Source organism: Trachurus trachurus (genome assembly GCF_905171665.1).
Source record: "Trachurus trachurus genome assembly, chromosome: 16".
NCBI classification, from domain to species: Eukaryota; Metazoa; Chordata; class Actinopteri; order Carangiformes; family Carangidae; genus Trachurus; species Trachurus trachurus.
Window position 1 is genome coordinate 5,861,955 of NC_139902.1, and position 17,799 is coordinate 5,879,753.

Consider the following 17,799-nt stretch of genomic DNA (forward strand, 5'->3'; position numbering starts at 1 on the left):
GCAGTTAAATCCTACATTTAAAAACTATAATTGCCTTTGCTTTTGCCTTGTTTGTAGTTTTTTCTGCAAATAACCACAGAGTAAATGATCTGCCGGCTGTTTACTGCAGCTTGTGCATGGCATGGTGTACATGTCATAGATGTTTTCAGGTGTCACAGCGTGGGCAGAGGTTGTTTCTAACATGTTGCTTGAACCGTGAAAAGTGAAGCCAAAACAATGAGCTAAAAGATGTTAAAATGCTCCATCGAACACAGCAATATAATAAACTAGGATGTACATCAGTGAACTGTTTGCTCTGTATTTTACCGATGAATGCTTTGAGAGTGAATCAGCTCTAAAACATGAGCACATGGCATCCGTCCTCGATTGACCCTAAACAGGGCGATTCCTTGTTTCTGGTTCTGACAACCTCACGTAATCCCCCTGCAGACCGGCACTTTGTCTGAGATTTCACACATTCTCTGTCAGTGCAGAAAGATTTCGTAGCTCAAATATTCCATTGAATTTGCTGGAGGGTTGAAACACAATGCCATTTCCTCCAAAAACCCTTTTGTGTCGAGTGCCACAGTGGATCATAAGTGTCTGAAAACACCCACCAAGGACTACTTTGTGATACAGCCCAGTGCTGTAAACATAAGCACTTTGAGTCATTCATGTGCGACTCCCTCACTTCGCTGACAGCCCAGTCAGCATTGTTTTGCCACGAGAAGAACATTTCTGTTGCAACAAGATTTTGATTATAAAAGCATGTGTGTTTTGTTTTGAGGGGGAATTATTTACTGGATCCAATCAATGAAAATGGAACCGTTACATCTTCATTTATTTGAGATTTATGGTCCAAAGAGAAAAAAAAGACAGATGCGATAAAAGACAGGAAGGAAAACATACAGGAGGATTTGATTTTGAACTCAGTGCTCTTACAAAAAGCATCTGTACGTCAGTAGAACTAATGAATACTAATATGCTTCCTGTTACAAAGGAACAATTTTTTTATTGGTTTTTACCATTAAATCTGATGTCAAAGTCAGAACTATAATGGGAGCAGATAACTGCAGCGGCCCAGTTCAACAGCCTTTATATAAGACTTTCAAAGTTTTTCGCTTGATTTTTCCCATTAAAGTTTTCTACCCGGCAGGAGCAGAGTGTGAATATTGCATTGTTGTTTTGTAAAGCTGCACAGTCAACGGCTCACCTAACCCAGCAGCAGACCGGTGGTGTGTGTGGGTGGGTTGGTTGGGAGGGTGGGGGGGTGTTTTGACCACCCAGCAAGCAACTCCGACTGACAAAGTCTCCTGAGCCCTTGAGTCTGAACTTGTCTCTGTGTCCAAGTCTGAACCTGTCTCCCAGTCTGAATCCTGCCTTTGTTTCTGAGCAGCTTGAGCTTGTCTCCTCATCTGAGTCTAAAGGACAATTCCGGGCAAATTCAACTCAGGGCTGTATTTTCCTAACATTTTAGGTCTAAAAGAATGAATCTGAAGATTTTCAGTTTAATTGCTCCTGTTTTGCGGTAGTTGTGTCTCTCCCCGCATCGCCACGGCAGCGATGAATGGGAGCGGATGCAAGTTCCGCTGCTTAGGCTGTTTACGTCCCTCAGAGCCGCAATTTCTTTCCACAGACAGCGTCAGGTGGCTACTCAAACATGCACCGAGAAGTTTATTTACTTCAAGCAAGTAAAGAGTTGATATTCCTGCGTTTATGACACAAACGGGAGCTTCCGACTGCACATGAACACACCGAGCGCGTCAACCTGGGTCTCGCGCGAGACTCTGGGAGACTTCGAATTAGATCTAGTTCTACAAACATGTCGGCTTGCTTTAAGTAAATAAACTTCTCGGTGCATGTTGAGGAGCCATCTGACGCTGTCTGTGGAAAAAAATTGCGGCTTTGAGGGATGTAAACAGCCTAAGCAGCGGAATTTGCATCCGCTCCCATTCATCGCTGCCGTAGCGATGCGGGGACAGACACAACTACCGCAAAACAGGAGCAATTAAACTGAAAATCTTCAGATTCCTTCTTTTAGACCTAAAATGTTAGGAAAATACAGCCCTGAGTTGAATTTGCCCGGAATTGTCCTTTAAGGCAGGGTTAGATGACATGATTTCAGGCCAATTTTCACACGATTTTGTTGTGGCCGACACATTTCCAGCGACAGGCCCAATTATGAAGGTCGGGAACGACAAATGGACATGCAAAGTAACATAACTGACAAACAGCGGTTTTGCGTCTAGGATGCTCTATGACGGCCCTAAACATCTCGTCTACCTGGACCTGAATCTGTTGTGTCTTCATCTGAACCTGAACCCCTCTGCGTGTCAGAAGTCCTCTTAAGTCAGACCCAGTTTTAGTTTTTCTTCTTCATCAGTCCAAGGTCGCTGTCCCTCTTTAATAGTCTGCACCTGTCCTCCCTTCAGTCCCATGTCATGTTTCCTGAAAACAAGCTGCTTCTATTTCCCTGTAAGCGTCTGGATCTGTTAATCCTGTCTTTCCCGAGCTTCACTTCCAGTTTGTCTCCTTCAGATGTTCGTGTAAAAAGTCTGTGTGCCTCACTCCTCTCTGTCGCAGTCCGTCTGAGCCACGTCACCCTGTGGTCGCTTTTTTTTCTCCTTCTCCACCTGTGTCCTTCCTGGAATTTTCCGTTCCCTGTTTGGCATCACCTTCCATCAATGAGTTTCCCTCCTGTAGAGATCACCTTCACCTTAACCTGCCCACTCAGCCACTTTCTCATTCTGTCAGTCACACGTTCCCCAAAACTCCGTCCTTCACCAAAGTCTTTTATCAGACCAACACAGTCCAGTAGTAGAAGTGTGTTGGTAATTGAGCGCGGCAGCTGATCGGTCTGATCTGAGCCTGCAGCACAGCATCGCTGCAGATTTATTAAGACCAGGGCAGATAAATAATAATAATAGCACAGATTAAACTCTCAAGGTTAAGATTTCATTTGCTTTTCGTATTCACCCCTTAAATTAAAATAGTTTAATAAAAGAACCATGAGCTTCCTTTATTCATGAGAAATATCCTTCTCTGCATCATCTGTTATGTTCTGATCTGTATCATAGGTAATATATTGTATTAGAAAAAAGGATCTCTTAGTAATACGTAATCACATTTTCCTGTTAGAATTTCCAGTTACTGTACAGAGAGATGTATATTTAGTGGTATTTCATTTCCACTTCACAAACGTGTGGGCTGATAGATCATTTCTAGAAAGTCAAAGCGCTGTAATTGCAACCTGGACCATGAGTTAATAAATTAATACCAAGTGCTTATTATAAAGAAACACGGGTGTAGTTTCAGTGGAAAGCATGTGTGCCCTGCTTATTATTTGGACAGAGTAGACATGGGAAAAGACAAACCCCATTGTTTTCTGTTTCAAAACAAGTTTCCTCTCTCCTCACATCTTTTCCTTGAATCTCTCGTCACGTCTTCGGTGGGAGGGTTCGAGATGCGAGGAGAAGACTCGAGAGAGAGGGGAACGTGGATGCAGTTCTGTGCCCACAGCGTAAACACTGAGACGGGTCTTCAGCCAGGCTTTGTGCGATTGTCTTTGTTGCCAAGCTGCCACAGCGTTCCAGCCGCCGCTCTCACCTGCACCTGATTACTTCCCTTTCCTGCTTCAGTCCTTTTTAGAGTTGTTTGCCTGATTTTTTACCTCCTGCCTGTGGCCAGTGTGGCTGACTGTGAAAATATCAGAAATAGCTTCCAGTACAGCAGCAGCCGTACACAGCACTGATGCAACCTGAAGAACTGAGAGTTGAGAGTAGCGACTAAAAATTAAAGTCCATTTTAGGTAACACTTTACTTGACGCCTATCTCTATAACACATTATAACCATACTTATAATGAGGTATAATGTAGTTGTAGCACTGTATAACTATAGTTATAAACACTCATAAATGATCATAATGCTTTATAACAATAAGCTTAACACACTATAAAGCATTTTATCATGACTTATAAGTTCAGGTATTATAATAGGTTATAATTGTTAGTAACTCACTGACAATGGCCACATCGATAATGCATTATTAATATAGTTATAATGTGTTGTAATTGGCTTATAAACGTGTATAACTATCATTATAAAAACTCATTAATTATCATAAGACTTTATAACAATAAGCATAAGACATCATAGAGCATTGTATAATGGCTTATAAGATCTTAGTATTATAATAGAGTTATAATGCTCTATAATGTGTTATGCTTATTGTTAAATAATAATAAGCATAAGCATAAAGTCTTATGTGATTTATGAGTGTTTATAATGATAGTTATATACGTTTATAAGCCAATTATAACTATATTTATAATGCATTATAAATGTGGGAATTGTCAGCCAATTACTAACAATTATAACGTATTATAATACCTGACCTTATAAGTCATGATAAAATGCTTTTTGATGTGTTTATAGTATGATTATTGTGTTATAACGGCATTATACCTCATTATAAGTATGGTTATAATGTGTTATAGAGATAGGCGTCAAGTAAAGTGTTACCAAAAAATACAACGCAAACGTTTTAAGTTTTCTCTTTTCCATCTGTTGCATTTGAAGTTTTAATTCATGGAAACATATATCACTTTCCTATATAAGACCATTGCTAAAGGTCCAGCAACAACAGGTCAATAAGCCAATCAGACGAGACTGTGAGCCTCTCCTCTGATTGGCTGACTGTTTTCTGACTAATCAATTAAAAATATTGTAAATTTCAGGTAAAACACTCAAGAGAAACCAAATCTGGCTAAATGTAATGGTGCGTCCAGGTGGGCGGGGCCTGGGGAATGGCTGAGAGTGGTGATTTGTTTGTTGTGACATCACAAAGTTACAGAGATCCTTATTGTTCTTTCAATAATCAAACATAATCACCAGAATAGGAAAATGAATATAGTTATAGGAAAGTATCACAAATATTTGCTGTGTGTTTGTATTCACTGCAGCTGAGGTTTTCACTTTTGTTTCGTCCTTCTGCACAAACACACTAAACCCCAAATAATGATGAAAACAGCTTTAGTTCAGCCGAACAGCATGCACCGAAAGCGACAGTAGAACATCATTGTGACTTCCTTCTGCAGCACAATTGTCGAGGTAGATTAATCCTCCCACACAATGTCTGCACCTTTTCACCTTCCCCAGCCAAGTGGTGCCTATTGAGTCTTTTCTCGGAGAGGCAGATGTGTTTGTTCATTCCTCAAATCTGCGTCGCCACACAGAGCGAGGACCACGCCACACGCACAGGCGGCAGCGCACAGAAAATTCAAGTCGCTCTTATTTATGTGGCGCCGCTGCCACATCACAACAGAAGTTATCTCAGAGCACTTTTTCATATAGAGGAGGTCAAGACCGCGCTCTTATAATATCATTCACAGAGAGCCAATAAGGAAAAGAAAAGCAGGCAGGCAAGGGAAAAAAAAGTCCCTTTTAGCAGGTGGAAACCTTGAACAGAACCAGGCTCATGGTGGGCGGCCGTGTCGGCTTGAAATGAGGGAAAGAGAGAGAGAGAGAGAGAGAGAGAGAGAGAGAGAGATGAGGGGGGTTGTGGTGGGGGGTGTTGAGCAGGCTCATGGGGTCAGCAGCATGGCTGCTCTTGTTTCTCCTAAGGCTGAGAGTGTTGCCTATTGTGTGCACTGCGTTTGCTCACTTTGCATTATGTGTGCGTGCATGTTTGCATATGACAGAGAGGGGCTGCACATGCACGCCTTTGCACACTGGTGATCTGACAAACAAAACAACCCCGTTAAAAGACACAAACCTGTCTTTGACGACAGTGGGGCAGACGTTATGTCAGGCTGCGGGTATGTTCATTTAGTTTGTTGTGGGGAAACGTTGCTGATAATCAACACCTTCAGAGGTTCGACCCACAGCTGTTTCATCCCTATGTGAAAAGACTGTTGTTCTCCAGTCAGTAAATGCAGAATTAATGCCTCACATGTCTCTGTTAAAGTCTGAGCCACAGTCACCTGTTGCTGTGGAAGCTGAGCGTCTGGCTCCGACCGACATGTTTTTCTCTTCACGGCCCAGAGATGCAGCACTTTATTGTCACACCACTTAGCTGTTAGGAATCTGTTTGTGTGTGTTCATGACAGGGCAACAGACAACACAACACATATTAGCAACTAAAAACCTAGAACTTACAACCCACCTTGTAAAATAACAGGCTACGTGCATCTTTAGATAAAGTGAAAATATAATGTACGTAATTTTTTGCTATTGCTATATCCATTGTTATTAAATGCTTTATATTTGCTAACTTCATTCAGAGTCAGTGTCCAGCAGTTCTTCTTCTTCCAGCAGTGTAATGGATGTGCACTCACTCACCCAAAAAGGACGTGCTAACCAACTTGCCAAGCAGTTAACAACCTCTTGGCGAAGCGGTTAGCATCGTCACCTGTCGTGCAGGAGACAAGGGTTCAAACCCCATCTAGGGCAGGCCATGAGAAAACACAACGCAGAGGGCCAGATACAATCGGCTACCTTAGCACGCTAACCAGCTAGCCCCAGCTTACTCTTACAGATAGCAACTCCCTCTGTACGTTTATGTGATGGTTGAAAAAAACAAATTATGGCCTTAATCCGTTTATAACTGGACAACTAAAGTGCATGTAAGACTGGATCTGACAAAAAACACACTAATAATGTGATTGGAAACCAGTTTTCTTCTTCACCTTAATCTGACTGAAACTGGACAATGCATGTGCACATGCTTCATAACAGAGATGGCACAAAGTATAGCATAGAACCCGGCCCAAAAAGAAACCTAAGCCTGTGGACCGACCCGACCCGAGTCAATTGTAGCCTATATATTTTCAGGCCGAACGTGGTCCAGACCAGGCCCGAACCCAGCCCCAACCAGCGTGTCTAGTCAGGAACTGTTATGTAGTAATTTACTCTGTGACAATAAAAGTCATCCGGAAAGGAGTCGTATAAACCCACTGAAACGACACATCCCTGTTGCATGTAAACTGGGACAAGGACTGGACTGCGATGAGATGCCTTAATCGAACTATGAGCAGAGCTTGACTTGGCTGTGCATGTAAACACACTGACTGTAGCCTCCAATCTGCAGCACTGTAGCACTGCTCACAGGCTGAATTATAACCTTTTGTCTCGTAAACGCGGTGATGACTGAAACTCTCGTCAAGTTGCGAGCACCACCACAAACCCTCTGTCAAGAAACCACATGGTGCGGCAAAGAAAACGTACAAATAACCCCTTTGAAATACAATAAAATCCAAAATGTAGCACAATAATAGTATTTAGTGCTTGGCTTTTGTACAGCCCTGATCCAGAACCATTTATTTGGTGCTTCTGCAATATGTTTTAGACTTGAAGAGCTTGAGTGCTTTCGCTGTGGGGAGAGTTATAAGTGAGAGTGTCATGGTGTGTGGAGTCCTGAGGTATTTTCAGTCTTGTAGTGTTGTGGTTATTTTAAACAGCTGATGGTCTTTGAGTTGGAGCATCCCCTCTCTGAAAGTCCCAAACTTTTTGAGCTCGTGTATAGGAAAAATAAAGAGGGATACATGATTTAATTAATTGTCCTTTCTCTCCACCCTGCAGATGGACCCGGTGCAGAAAGCCGTCCTCCATCACACCCTCGGCCTCCCTCCGACCGTCAAGAGGAAGCACGTCTCCTGTGGCGTTTGCCAGCTGAGGTTCAACTCACAGGTGAGCGGGTTTTTCTCCTGCAGAACAGTTTAAGTTCAAAAGTCACAAATGCTCCTTGCAGAAATACACACATGCAAAATCAACAGGAGACACCTGCTGACAACTCTACAACCTCCTGAGGATTTTATTTGAAACTTCACCTGCTCTGGTGTCAGCCGTGTTGTGGTCTTTGACATTGTTGTACTTCTGTTTCAGCAGTAACAAAATAAGAAAAAAAGATCTATATTTAAAAGCTGATATTGTTTTAGTTTACAGAGTGGCTCTGTGGGCTGTCGATCCAATAAACCATTTTATGGGTTGCCGTGAAGTTTTGTACAGATATCTGTTGCCCCCAAAGAATGAATCTGAATGACTTTGATGATCCCTGACTTTTAATTCTCTTTAGTCAATCTGATTTTTCCAATTCTTTGTTTTTTGACCAAATACTTGCAAAACTTCAGTCTGCATGCTAATTAGATGATGCTAAACCACACCCACGTCACGTCAGATGTCCATCAAACTGCAACTTGGAAAGTTTAATTCCACATTCAGTAAGAAGGTCTCTCTTTACTGTATATCAATTATTATATTAAAATGTGTTCAGAGCTGTTTCACCATCATTTGCCATTTATGCAGTTATTTCCTGCTATGAGCAGTTTCAATCTCCTCTGTATACAGAGGAGAATGTTTGAATGTTTCTCTGTCAGTGAAATATATTTCACTGACAGAGAGACATTCACAAGACATCAAATAAATAAGCTGTATCTAGTCTTCCAGAGTAAACACATCACACACTAAAAAGTGTAGAGTTAGTCTGTGGCGTGGATTTAGGACACATGGATTGTGAGTGTGATGAACAGCACAGAGCCGCTCGCTCCGTGCAGCTGCTTTTTCAATATGTGCCTCCAGTGTGAATATTAATATAAACAATCACTGCCCAGCTGAACGGTCTCCGTTGTCAATCTGCTGCAGGAGTAAACCTAATATAAAATGCCAGAGTGTCTTCATCAGTCCACATGAGCACAGAATTACAGACTGATTGAAAATAAAACTATTCATGAATGTGATGACGGTAATAATGAGCAGGTGCAGCGTTGGCATTACAGGGCAGTGCTGAAGGAACCGGGAAATGTTTTTGAATGACAAAAAACAGAAGTTTTGGTTTGAGTGTGAACAAGCTGTCAGGGGAGCGAGGATGTAGTCAGGGCTTCATGGGGTTTTTGTTGTGTCACTGCAGCATGTCCAGTTCTGTTTGTTTTGTGCTCTGATGTTCAGTCTACCAACATAGCAGAGCAGATTAGCGGATCAAGTCAGGAAGTCACCATGTTGACAAAGAGCTACCTTGATGTTCCCAGTGAAGGTTTTTTCTTTATTTCATTTTATTTTTATCAACTAAAGGAGACAGTGCTCATGTCAGTAGCTCTGACCTGTCTGCAGTTACTCTGGTTACTCACCTCACTACAAAAGTCCTAACCACAGCTGCCAGAGTTCGAATCTGACCCATGGTTCTTTGCTGCATGTCATCATCTCTCTCTCTCCCTGTCTTCTGACTCTCCTACTGTTGCTATCAGAACAAAGAAATGTAAAATATTTCTGCCCTTTCTGCAGACACTATTGATATGTTAATCTTTCTGGAGGAAAAAAACACATGTGAATAGAGTAAATGTATCAGTAATTTTCCACATGCTGCACTTAAATTGACCTTGATAACCTTCTGAGGCACTAACTTCAGAAGACCTAGGTGGTAGACTGTAGCAATATTTTGCAGTTAAAAGCCATGTCTGCTATTATATGTCTATGTTAACCAGTTCAATTCACAATAAATGAGAAGTAATTCAATGTTTAAATTTTTTTTTTTACGGAAAACAAACCAAACCATGAGTCCATAGCTCAGATATAATGAAACGTGGGTTCGGCTTACTGTTACTTTTGAGGCTACATCCATGCTATAAGGTTTATTTTTAAAAACTAATTTCAAATAAAGTGCAGCATAAAACACAGACTTTAACCCCTCCACATTTGCAGCAAAGATCAGTCATGATTATATTTAATTTTCATGTTGTATTCACCGTTATATGGAGCCGCAGCTGAGACACAATCAATGAGCAAGTGTGGGCATCTATGTCATGGTTTCACCTGTCCACCCTGGACTTTTCAAAATAAAGGTGCACTTCCAAAAGTTTCTGTTTTCAGCATTTATAAATGCCAGAGTAATTTGGACAGGAGGTGAGAACAAAGTGAAACAGATGCTTTTTCAAAAGTGTGGATGTTGCCTCAGTCTGACCTGAGAATGTACCAAAACTGATTTGTAAGCAGCAGCAAACATGAAGTAAACTTTGAAAAGGATAAAACAGTGATTGACTCCAACATATATCTATATGATGTTACATAGATAGGTATATATTGCAGTAAAATACAATATTCAAAGAAATAATAATAATATATATGCAAATGACCATATAACACACTGAGATGCTGAAACAACAATGCACGAGGAAAATGAATAAAACTAAATAAATGCTAATATAGATGTCTATTAAAGGAGACACGTAACAGACTGTGGGGTATTCAATTTAATTTCTCCTGTTGCTGAGAGGTGAGTGAGGAGAGGATTTATCTCCAGCATGGAGCTGAAATACAGAACATGTATTCAGTCGTGTGGAGGCGTTGGTGTTGACTGTGGATCATATAACAAAAGGTTGATAGAAATCACACACTGTCAGCTGCAATTTTGCTTTCACTGTGCAGTTTTGATTTGTGGAGCAGAGCAACAGATGTGAGAAGGAAAAGTCAGTGTCACCGTGCTGTAGGTGTTGGGGAGGCGGTTAGTGTGTGGGTTTTATTAGCTCAGTAAAGATGGTCCAGAGAGGACAGAGAGAGAGAGCTGCATTCATTAAAACATCTCTGAACAAATATAATATTGCAAGAAATTGCTGTTTTTATTCCAATCAAATCAGGCACTAAATTGTTCTCTTGTTGGTCTGAATCATCACTCTTTTTTTGTGATGTCTCTCTGTAGTAGTGATGTTTGGATTGGAAAGGAAAATTGACAATGAGATTGATTCATTTAAACACAGCAATCTTCACACACACACACACACACACATATATTTTTTTTATTGTTTCGTCTCATGTTTACACATTTTTCAAAATGCCATTCAGGAATGTGCCTTCATAACAACAATAATGGCACTGTTGACTTCACTACACGAGTAGTGCAACAGTTTTAGTCAGCGTGATGAACTCCCTCCTCTCTCAGTTGAACCCCTCAACATTTGTGGAAGTTAGTCATGTGTGAAGGTACTTCACTTATTTACTGGCTCCACAGACACCAAAGAAATTGACACCATGGGCTGTAGTCTGGAGGCCAGGAGCTTGTTGACTGTAAATATTAGAAAATTGCACTTGTTTCCACGGCTTTGTGCATCTGATAATCTTTTTTTGAGTCACGTTGCAGCCAGGGCCGTTGTATAGGGGAGAAAGGTGATGATAATTCTAGGGGCCCAGTGACCAGTGGGGCCCACAAAAAACCCCAGTAGTCTAATCTTTGTACGACTGAATTATTCTGCATAAGACCCTGACTAATACTCATAGTAATGCTGCATTAGCATCAAAACAAAGTAGGCTAAATAAAAAATGATAATACGTGCATAGTCTAAGAAAAAAAAGTGGACAGGGGCCCACTTTAGTATTCTTTCAGGGGGCCAAGAATTCCTAGCAACGGCCCTGGTTGCAGCTGCATAACATCATGTATCCATTGGCGACATGCATCACAACATGATAGCAGACAGTAGTGTTAATAATATGATCAATTTGTGACTGACGCTTCAAGGGTTCCAGTGTTTCTATTTGTGCTGTCATGTGGGTTTTTATTGATAATATTGTTAGTGTTTCATATATTCATAAAAAAAACACATTACTGGCTTATTCCACTGCAGCAGGAAAGAAAAAGCAACACTAGTTCTATTGTCTAACCTTTCTTGCAGAGCCCTCCTCGCATATAGCACCCTAGGTGGCCACCTATCTCACCTATGTTGCAGGCCGCCCCTGTGGTCTTGTTACCTAATGAATCATATTAAGTGGCTGAACCAGTTGCAGCATAAGCGAATGGATTATTATATATATATATATATATATATATATATATGGATTGAATTAAAGCTTCCTGTGATTCAACACCGGTTAAAAACCACTGCTCTCCCATTTGAGGCTGCAGCCCTCTCAGAATCTGTAGAGGAATCTTCACGCCCCGTCAGCGCCTATTTATCTGTCCAAAATTGCAATTAAAAGCCGAACGAGTGAGAGAAAACATTGAGGGAGAGAGAGGGTTGAAACTTAAGAGCATTGAGGTGTTGATCAGCTCCCAGCAGGTGATAATGAGGCATTCTGGGTAACCTGCCCGTGGGAGCTTGAATGGGACCAAACGTTCCAGCCCATGATGTGGCCGTTGAGACGTGTTAAACGAGCGATTGTTTTCTTTACGAGATGAAAAACAGTCTGGAAAAGTCAATGGGAGACATCAGCGAGCTGTCTGTAGAAACCCATGAGGTGTCATTACCTTAACAATGACAAAACAACACAGGGGATTGAGTTAAGTATCCTGTTTTGTCTGGAGGTGCTGAATAGCGTTGTGTCTGAAAGTGCTGCTTTTAATGTGAAAGCTCTTTTTCTCGTTGTAATTCACGGTCTGAGCTTGTGGGAGCGATTGTTTGCATTGGTCCTAACCCGAGTTCAACATGATGGGATCTCGTATTTTTTATCTTTGTCATCACAACACAAGTGTCTGAGTGTTCCAAACAGATTACAGGAAGACGGCGGCATCCCAAACTCACGCGCACTTCACCACAATACAGTCTAATGAAATGTATTGCATTAATACCAGCTTGCTAAATCTAACCGATGGACCGGCAGATGAGTTTCGATTTCCCCGGCGCCTAATTTCCATACCATTTTGAAAGTAATCAAAAAAAAATTCAGAAAAGAAAACCGCTGCCACTGCTGCATGTTGTTAAATCAGTAGCATCCCTCAATAGCAGTGTCACTGCTCTTTCATTAAAGGAGTAATCAATCCATTTCCAGAGCTGAATGTGTGGGTGATTACTCAGGATGAGCTTATTATGTTTTACACGGGGAAATCTATCTGGGTATGTGTTTATTGTCCATCAACCGCTAATTCAAATGCTTCATTAGAGAGATAGGGCCTGTGTTTACCTGTCAATCAACAGGTATAAATATAAACACCCTGAAATACCCAGTGTGTGTGTGTGTGTGTATCTTATTTAATTAAGCCCAGGCAGAAGAGTCTTTATTTTCCCCACTGACAGTTTATCATCATGTGAAACTGCAGCTTGGACTGAGATGATGATGCAGGACCTCGGTGCTCTGCTAAATACTCACCCCGCGCTGCTCGGTGGGGGAGAGGAGAGTCTGGTTGTAAACACATGTAATGGCCCCAGATCATAAAGAGGAAGAGATCTGCTCCTCTGTTTTTAAGAGATTCGAAGATGTTTGTGCCTCGCTAGATGTTTCCAGTCCACATCATTTACTGAGTGAGTCACTAAGCGATGAGATGGAACCATTTACCTTCAACACAGTGTTCTCTGTGTCTCTTTATCTTCACGCACGTGTTTGTGGATTTTCGAGGCTCTTTCTTTACGATCTGATAATCCACAGGGGATTTGTGGAACCAGACACGAAGAAATCAGCATGTCATCTCGTTGTTAAGAGCTCATTTCTACCACAGGTTTTTTTTCCCAAGTGGTGCGGGAAACTGTTCAACAACTTAGAGACTTTAACCCACCATGGGGCAGCCAGGGTTTCATTTTTTAGGTCTGCTATTGTTCTAGGTTTTCAATACAGCTCTAGTAGTGCAGGTAGGACTGTGGAAAATGGTCAATGCTCATTGGTCAAACACAAACATCAGATCTTAGAAGCAAAATATCAGTAATTAAACTGATATTTTTTGTAATTTGTTGATATTTAAGTTAAAGTTATATGTAACTTGTCCTCTTTGGTCCTAGAAGAGAATCTGACATTGGATTAGAAATAAATTAATGTAAAATATAAAGAGAATAATCAAAGATCAAACATACCAGTAAAATCATTCAAAACAAATGCATTCAATCATCATCAACCACCATACAACCAGGCAAAACGAAAGTATACTCTTATCGGAGCCAACAGCCTGGAAGGAGGCAAAATACCTCCTAAGAGGCAGTGGTGGGGGGGGGGCATAGCTATTACAGTAGCAACACATCAATATTTTTACTGTTAATTTTGGATCCATTCAAAACTTAAGCCATTAAAATGTCTAAACACAGTGGAGTCTCGTATGTTTCATAGATGATTGGCAGCAAAATGTCTTCCCATTTTCCAAAGAGGTCAGTACAAAAGTATTGAACATGAATCATAAGTGTTTAATAACAACAATGTTTTGTGGTCATGATTGTGTTTTTGTTCAGTTTCTTTCAGTTTTTGAATGATTCTTCCCACCCATTTTTAGAAAACTCAATAGAAAAGAAATAAACAGGATGTGTTTAAAAGATTTTTTTTAAAGAAGATGGTTGATTTGTTAGTCTTATACCCCTTTCCCACTGGCCAAAAAACCTGTTTAAACCCGCTAACAATCGGCTTTTGGTGGCAGTGGGAAAGGCGCACGGAGCCGCGTCGACCCGCGTCGACGCGGGTCAAACGACTCGGCAAGCGACGCGGGTTAAAATCGCCTTTAATCGGCTCGGCTCGGCTTGCAATGGGAACGCCAAACCCGCGTCGACCCGCTAATTTACGTGATGACACTGAACATTACGTGACGCTACGTCATCGCGCCGGTCGCGTCTCATATCACGTACCAAAACAAAGCTCTGCTCCGCTCTGCTCTCATCCGAGACTGGGATCAAAACATAGAAAAAAAGAAAAGAAAAGAAGCGACCGTCTGTTTAACTGACGTGTTGTGCCGCGGAGGTCCGTCATCCGGCCGCAGCAGACTCTCTGTCCTCCGCGGTCCTGGTGCTCCAGGTCAGCCAGCCAGAGAGTCTGCCTCGGCGGACGGACACTCCGCGGCGGGCGGCTGTGGCATGGCTGTGTGTGTCTCTTGCACCGCGGATGAGAGCGGGGCGACTGGTTTATGCTCTGTCTGATCCCTCAGCGGGGGGGTCAGACTCGACTCATTTTGGTCAATGGGAAAGGGGCCAAATGCCGATTGTTAGCGGGTCGACCCGCGTTTAAAAAACCCGCGTCGACCCGCTAATTTTAGTGGGAAAACGGCTTTATTTGTAAAGATGTAGCTGTAGAGTCTGTGGGACCTTCAACAAAGTTGAAGTCAGACGAAGGTTGAGGCTAATCTGTGATGGGACTTAATGGTCTTATTTGCAGCTCTTCAAAATTTAAAAACATTTTTATCTCCAGTCACTTCCCTCTTTGTGGCTCTGTGTATCTGGATCATTTGTCACATTTCCATGCGGATGTGGTGTGTCACTGGATCGGCTTAAAAACCGAGGGAACAGCGGGGGGCCCCCTCAACCCAAGATCACTTACCATTGTTCTCTGCTTTCAACAAGTTCACCCCTCACCCACTCAACACCCCTCTCCAACCCCCAAAATAGTCAAAACGGGGTTAAAAGTCCCCGCCCACTCTGCCAGCAGCCCCCTTATATGCGAGCAGCCAGCGGAGGGGTGTCCAGTCGGTAGCCGTGGTTAGACCGAGGCGTTGAACAATGAGGGTCAACAAGGTCATCAAATACCTGCTCTTTACCTTCAACTTCCTGTTCTTCATGGGTGGACTCGCTCTGCTCTGTTTGTCCACACACGTCCGGACGAACAGAGCAGACTACCAGATCACGGAGGAGCTTCTCCCGGCCGTCACCCTCCTGGTCTTCGTGGGAGGCGTCACCCTGGTTTTCGGCTTCCTGGGCTGCTGCGGGGCCCTGCGAGAGAACCGCTGCATGCTGGCGCTCTTCTTCCTGGGCCTGCTCTCCATGTTCGTCATGCTGCTGGCCGTGGGCGTCCTGGGGGCCGTGTCGAGGACCGAGGCCGCCCAGAAGCTGGTGAAGGAACGCCTGTGGTACGTTCTCCCGCTCAGCGAGCAGCCGGAGGACGTCCGGGAGTCGTTCGAGGAGGTGCAGAGGAACGGCTTCTGCTGCGGGGTTTTCGTGGGACACGGGGATTGGGGAAACTCCACGGCCGTGCCCGAGTCCTGCAACTGCACCGACGGCTCCAGGAACTGCACGCTTCTGGAGGGACGGAAGGTTTACTCCACGCCGTGCATGACCTACATCATGACGTGGATGGACAGGGTGTCGCACTCGCTCATCGCGATCGCGTTCGCATTTGGCGTCTTGATGATTCTGGGCATGGTTTTCTCATCGATGCTGTGTTGCCAGGTTGTGGTGAAAAACGGCAGCATCATTTAAATGTTCCTCACAAAGTGTGAGGAGGTGATGAAGGACAGAACATCACGTGACTGCTTTTTTCTTCTGAACTCTGCCTCATTGTGTATTTTTGAAGTGTTTCAGCTCTTTTGTTGATGAATTGCGTTTTGTAGATTTTACCTTTGGGCTGTATTGACAACAAAACTGTGTTTTGTGTTACTGTGGAACTTTGATCTTGATGATCAACGGATTCTTTATGTTTTGTAAAATGTTGCTCTTCCCTTTAAATACAGTTTTGACTTTACTCAAACCCTAACATTTTCTGTCACTTTTTGATTCTAATCCAAAGCGGGCAGCTTTATTTGTACAGCACATTTGATACATGAGTACCATGAGGGCAAGTCAAAGGGCTTTACAGAATGTTGAAATATCCAGCATAACAAATCTATGAAAGGATGCTGGGCAGATAGGATATAAAAGGGAAACACATTTCCCAAATGATTGACAATTACATTTTCGCCATTTTGCCATTTCAAAGGAGAAGTTGCAGAAAATATGCGATGATGTCATAACATATAATGCAGTAATTCAAGGTTAAATCAGTGGTTCCTAACAACTTACTCTTTACGAATACCGTGTCATGTCTGTACTAACCTCCATTTCATCCAGTCTCAGGTGTTTGTTTTTTTCACCACTCTAAAGCGCTCACATTGTTTCAATTGAATGTTTACAAAAAACAAGAAGCCTAAAACGAATATGAATATGTGCTGCAAAGCTTAGTTTCATCTTTGTTGTTATTCCATTAATCATCGTAGGACTCAACCTCCTCCTCCTTCTCCTCCTCCTCCACATTTATCTGAAGTCTCTTTGGAGAGACACAACTCTCAGGTTCTGAGAAGCTGTTTATTATGTTAAAACTGTTTCTACTAAATCATAAAACTGCTTCTTATGCAGTGATGCATCCCATTTACTGTAACTATTTAATAATAATGTTAAGACATCTCTCTTGGTTTGCATAAGTCCATAGCGCTGGACTGTTACTTGTAAAAAAGATAGGATCATAGATAGATAGATAGATAGATAGATAGATAGATAGATAGATAGATAGATAGATAGATAGATAGATAGATAGATAGATAGATAGATAGATAGATAGATAGATAGATAGATAGATAGATATTCAGGTACCTTTCATTTCTAACATACTTTATAGAAGTGAAATATAACTATACAGAGAAATGACCAGGTAGTGGCTGCAGCCTGATGCCAGAGGAAGATGCATCTCAAGAATGTGTTCATTTCCATTTGGTTGAGACTCCAGTCGCAGCACATTGGACTCAGACAATGAATCAGCCTGAGGTGTGGCCGTTTCCTGTGATACCTGATCTCACTGGCCTGCAGACACACAGGCTCCCACACCGGGTGTTGTGGGTTGGAAACAATGACCTGTGGCTCTTTGATGTGACCTGATTGTTAGCTTTGGTCGTAACGTATCCACAGGAATGCGCATATGTATAGGAGTGATGATGTGCAAACAATGTGGAGGATCTCCTGCTCATTATAAGGCGAATAGCCTCCTAAAATCTACTCTACTATTGACTTTAATTTCTATCCTCTGTTTCCCTCTAACACTGTTCTTCCACAACTTGCTTCCCTGTGATACTGGTGCCAACACAGCTTGGTACATACTCTGTGAATCTGGGTCATAAAGATTTATGACTGGCTAAAAATGGTGCATAAACTCAGTATTACAAATAAAAGTGGCTCCAGCCCTACAAATGATAATAA

The 17,799-nt window shown here is 42.2% G+C and overlaps 2 protein-coding genes across 2 annotated transcripts in view; both read left to right on the forward strand.

Annotated features, from left to right (window-relative positions):
- znf385d (zinc finger protein 385D) overlaps positions 1-17,799 on the forward strand; it is a gene marked incomplete at both ends in the record, with an annotated part of 93,242 nt that overhangs the window by 31,264 nt on the left and 44,179 nt on the right. The window contains one exon of the mRNA XM_083989140.1: positions 7,559-7,666. Coding sequence (XP_083845266.1) covers positions 7,559-7,666 — 108 coding nt within the window. The remainder of the gene's footprint in view (positions 1-7,558; positions 7,667-17,799) is intronic.
- LOC310999127 (tetraspanin-8-like) lies at positions 15,358-16,053 on the forward strand (the record flags this gene model as incomplete). The annotated part of the gene is made up of 1 exon (XM_083989450.1): positions 15,358-16,053. One exon carries the CDS (start codon positions 15,358-15,360, stop codon positions 16,051-16,053), a length of 696 nt encoding a protein of 231 aa, XP_083845576.1.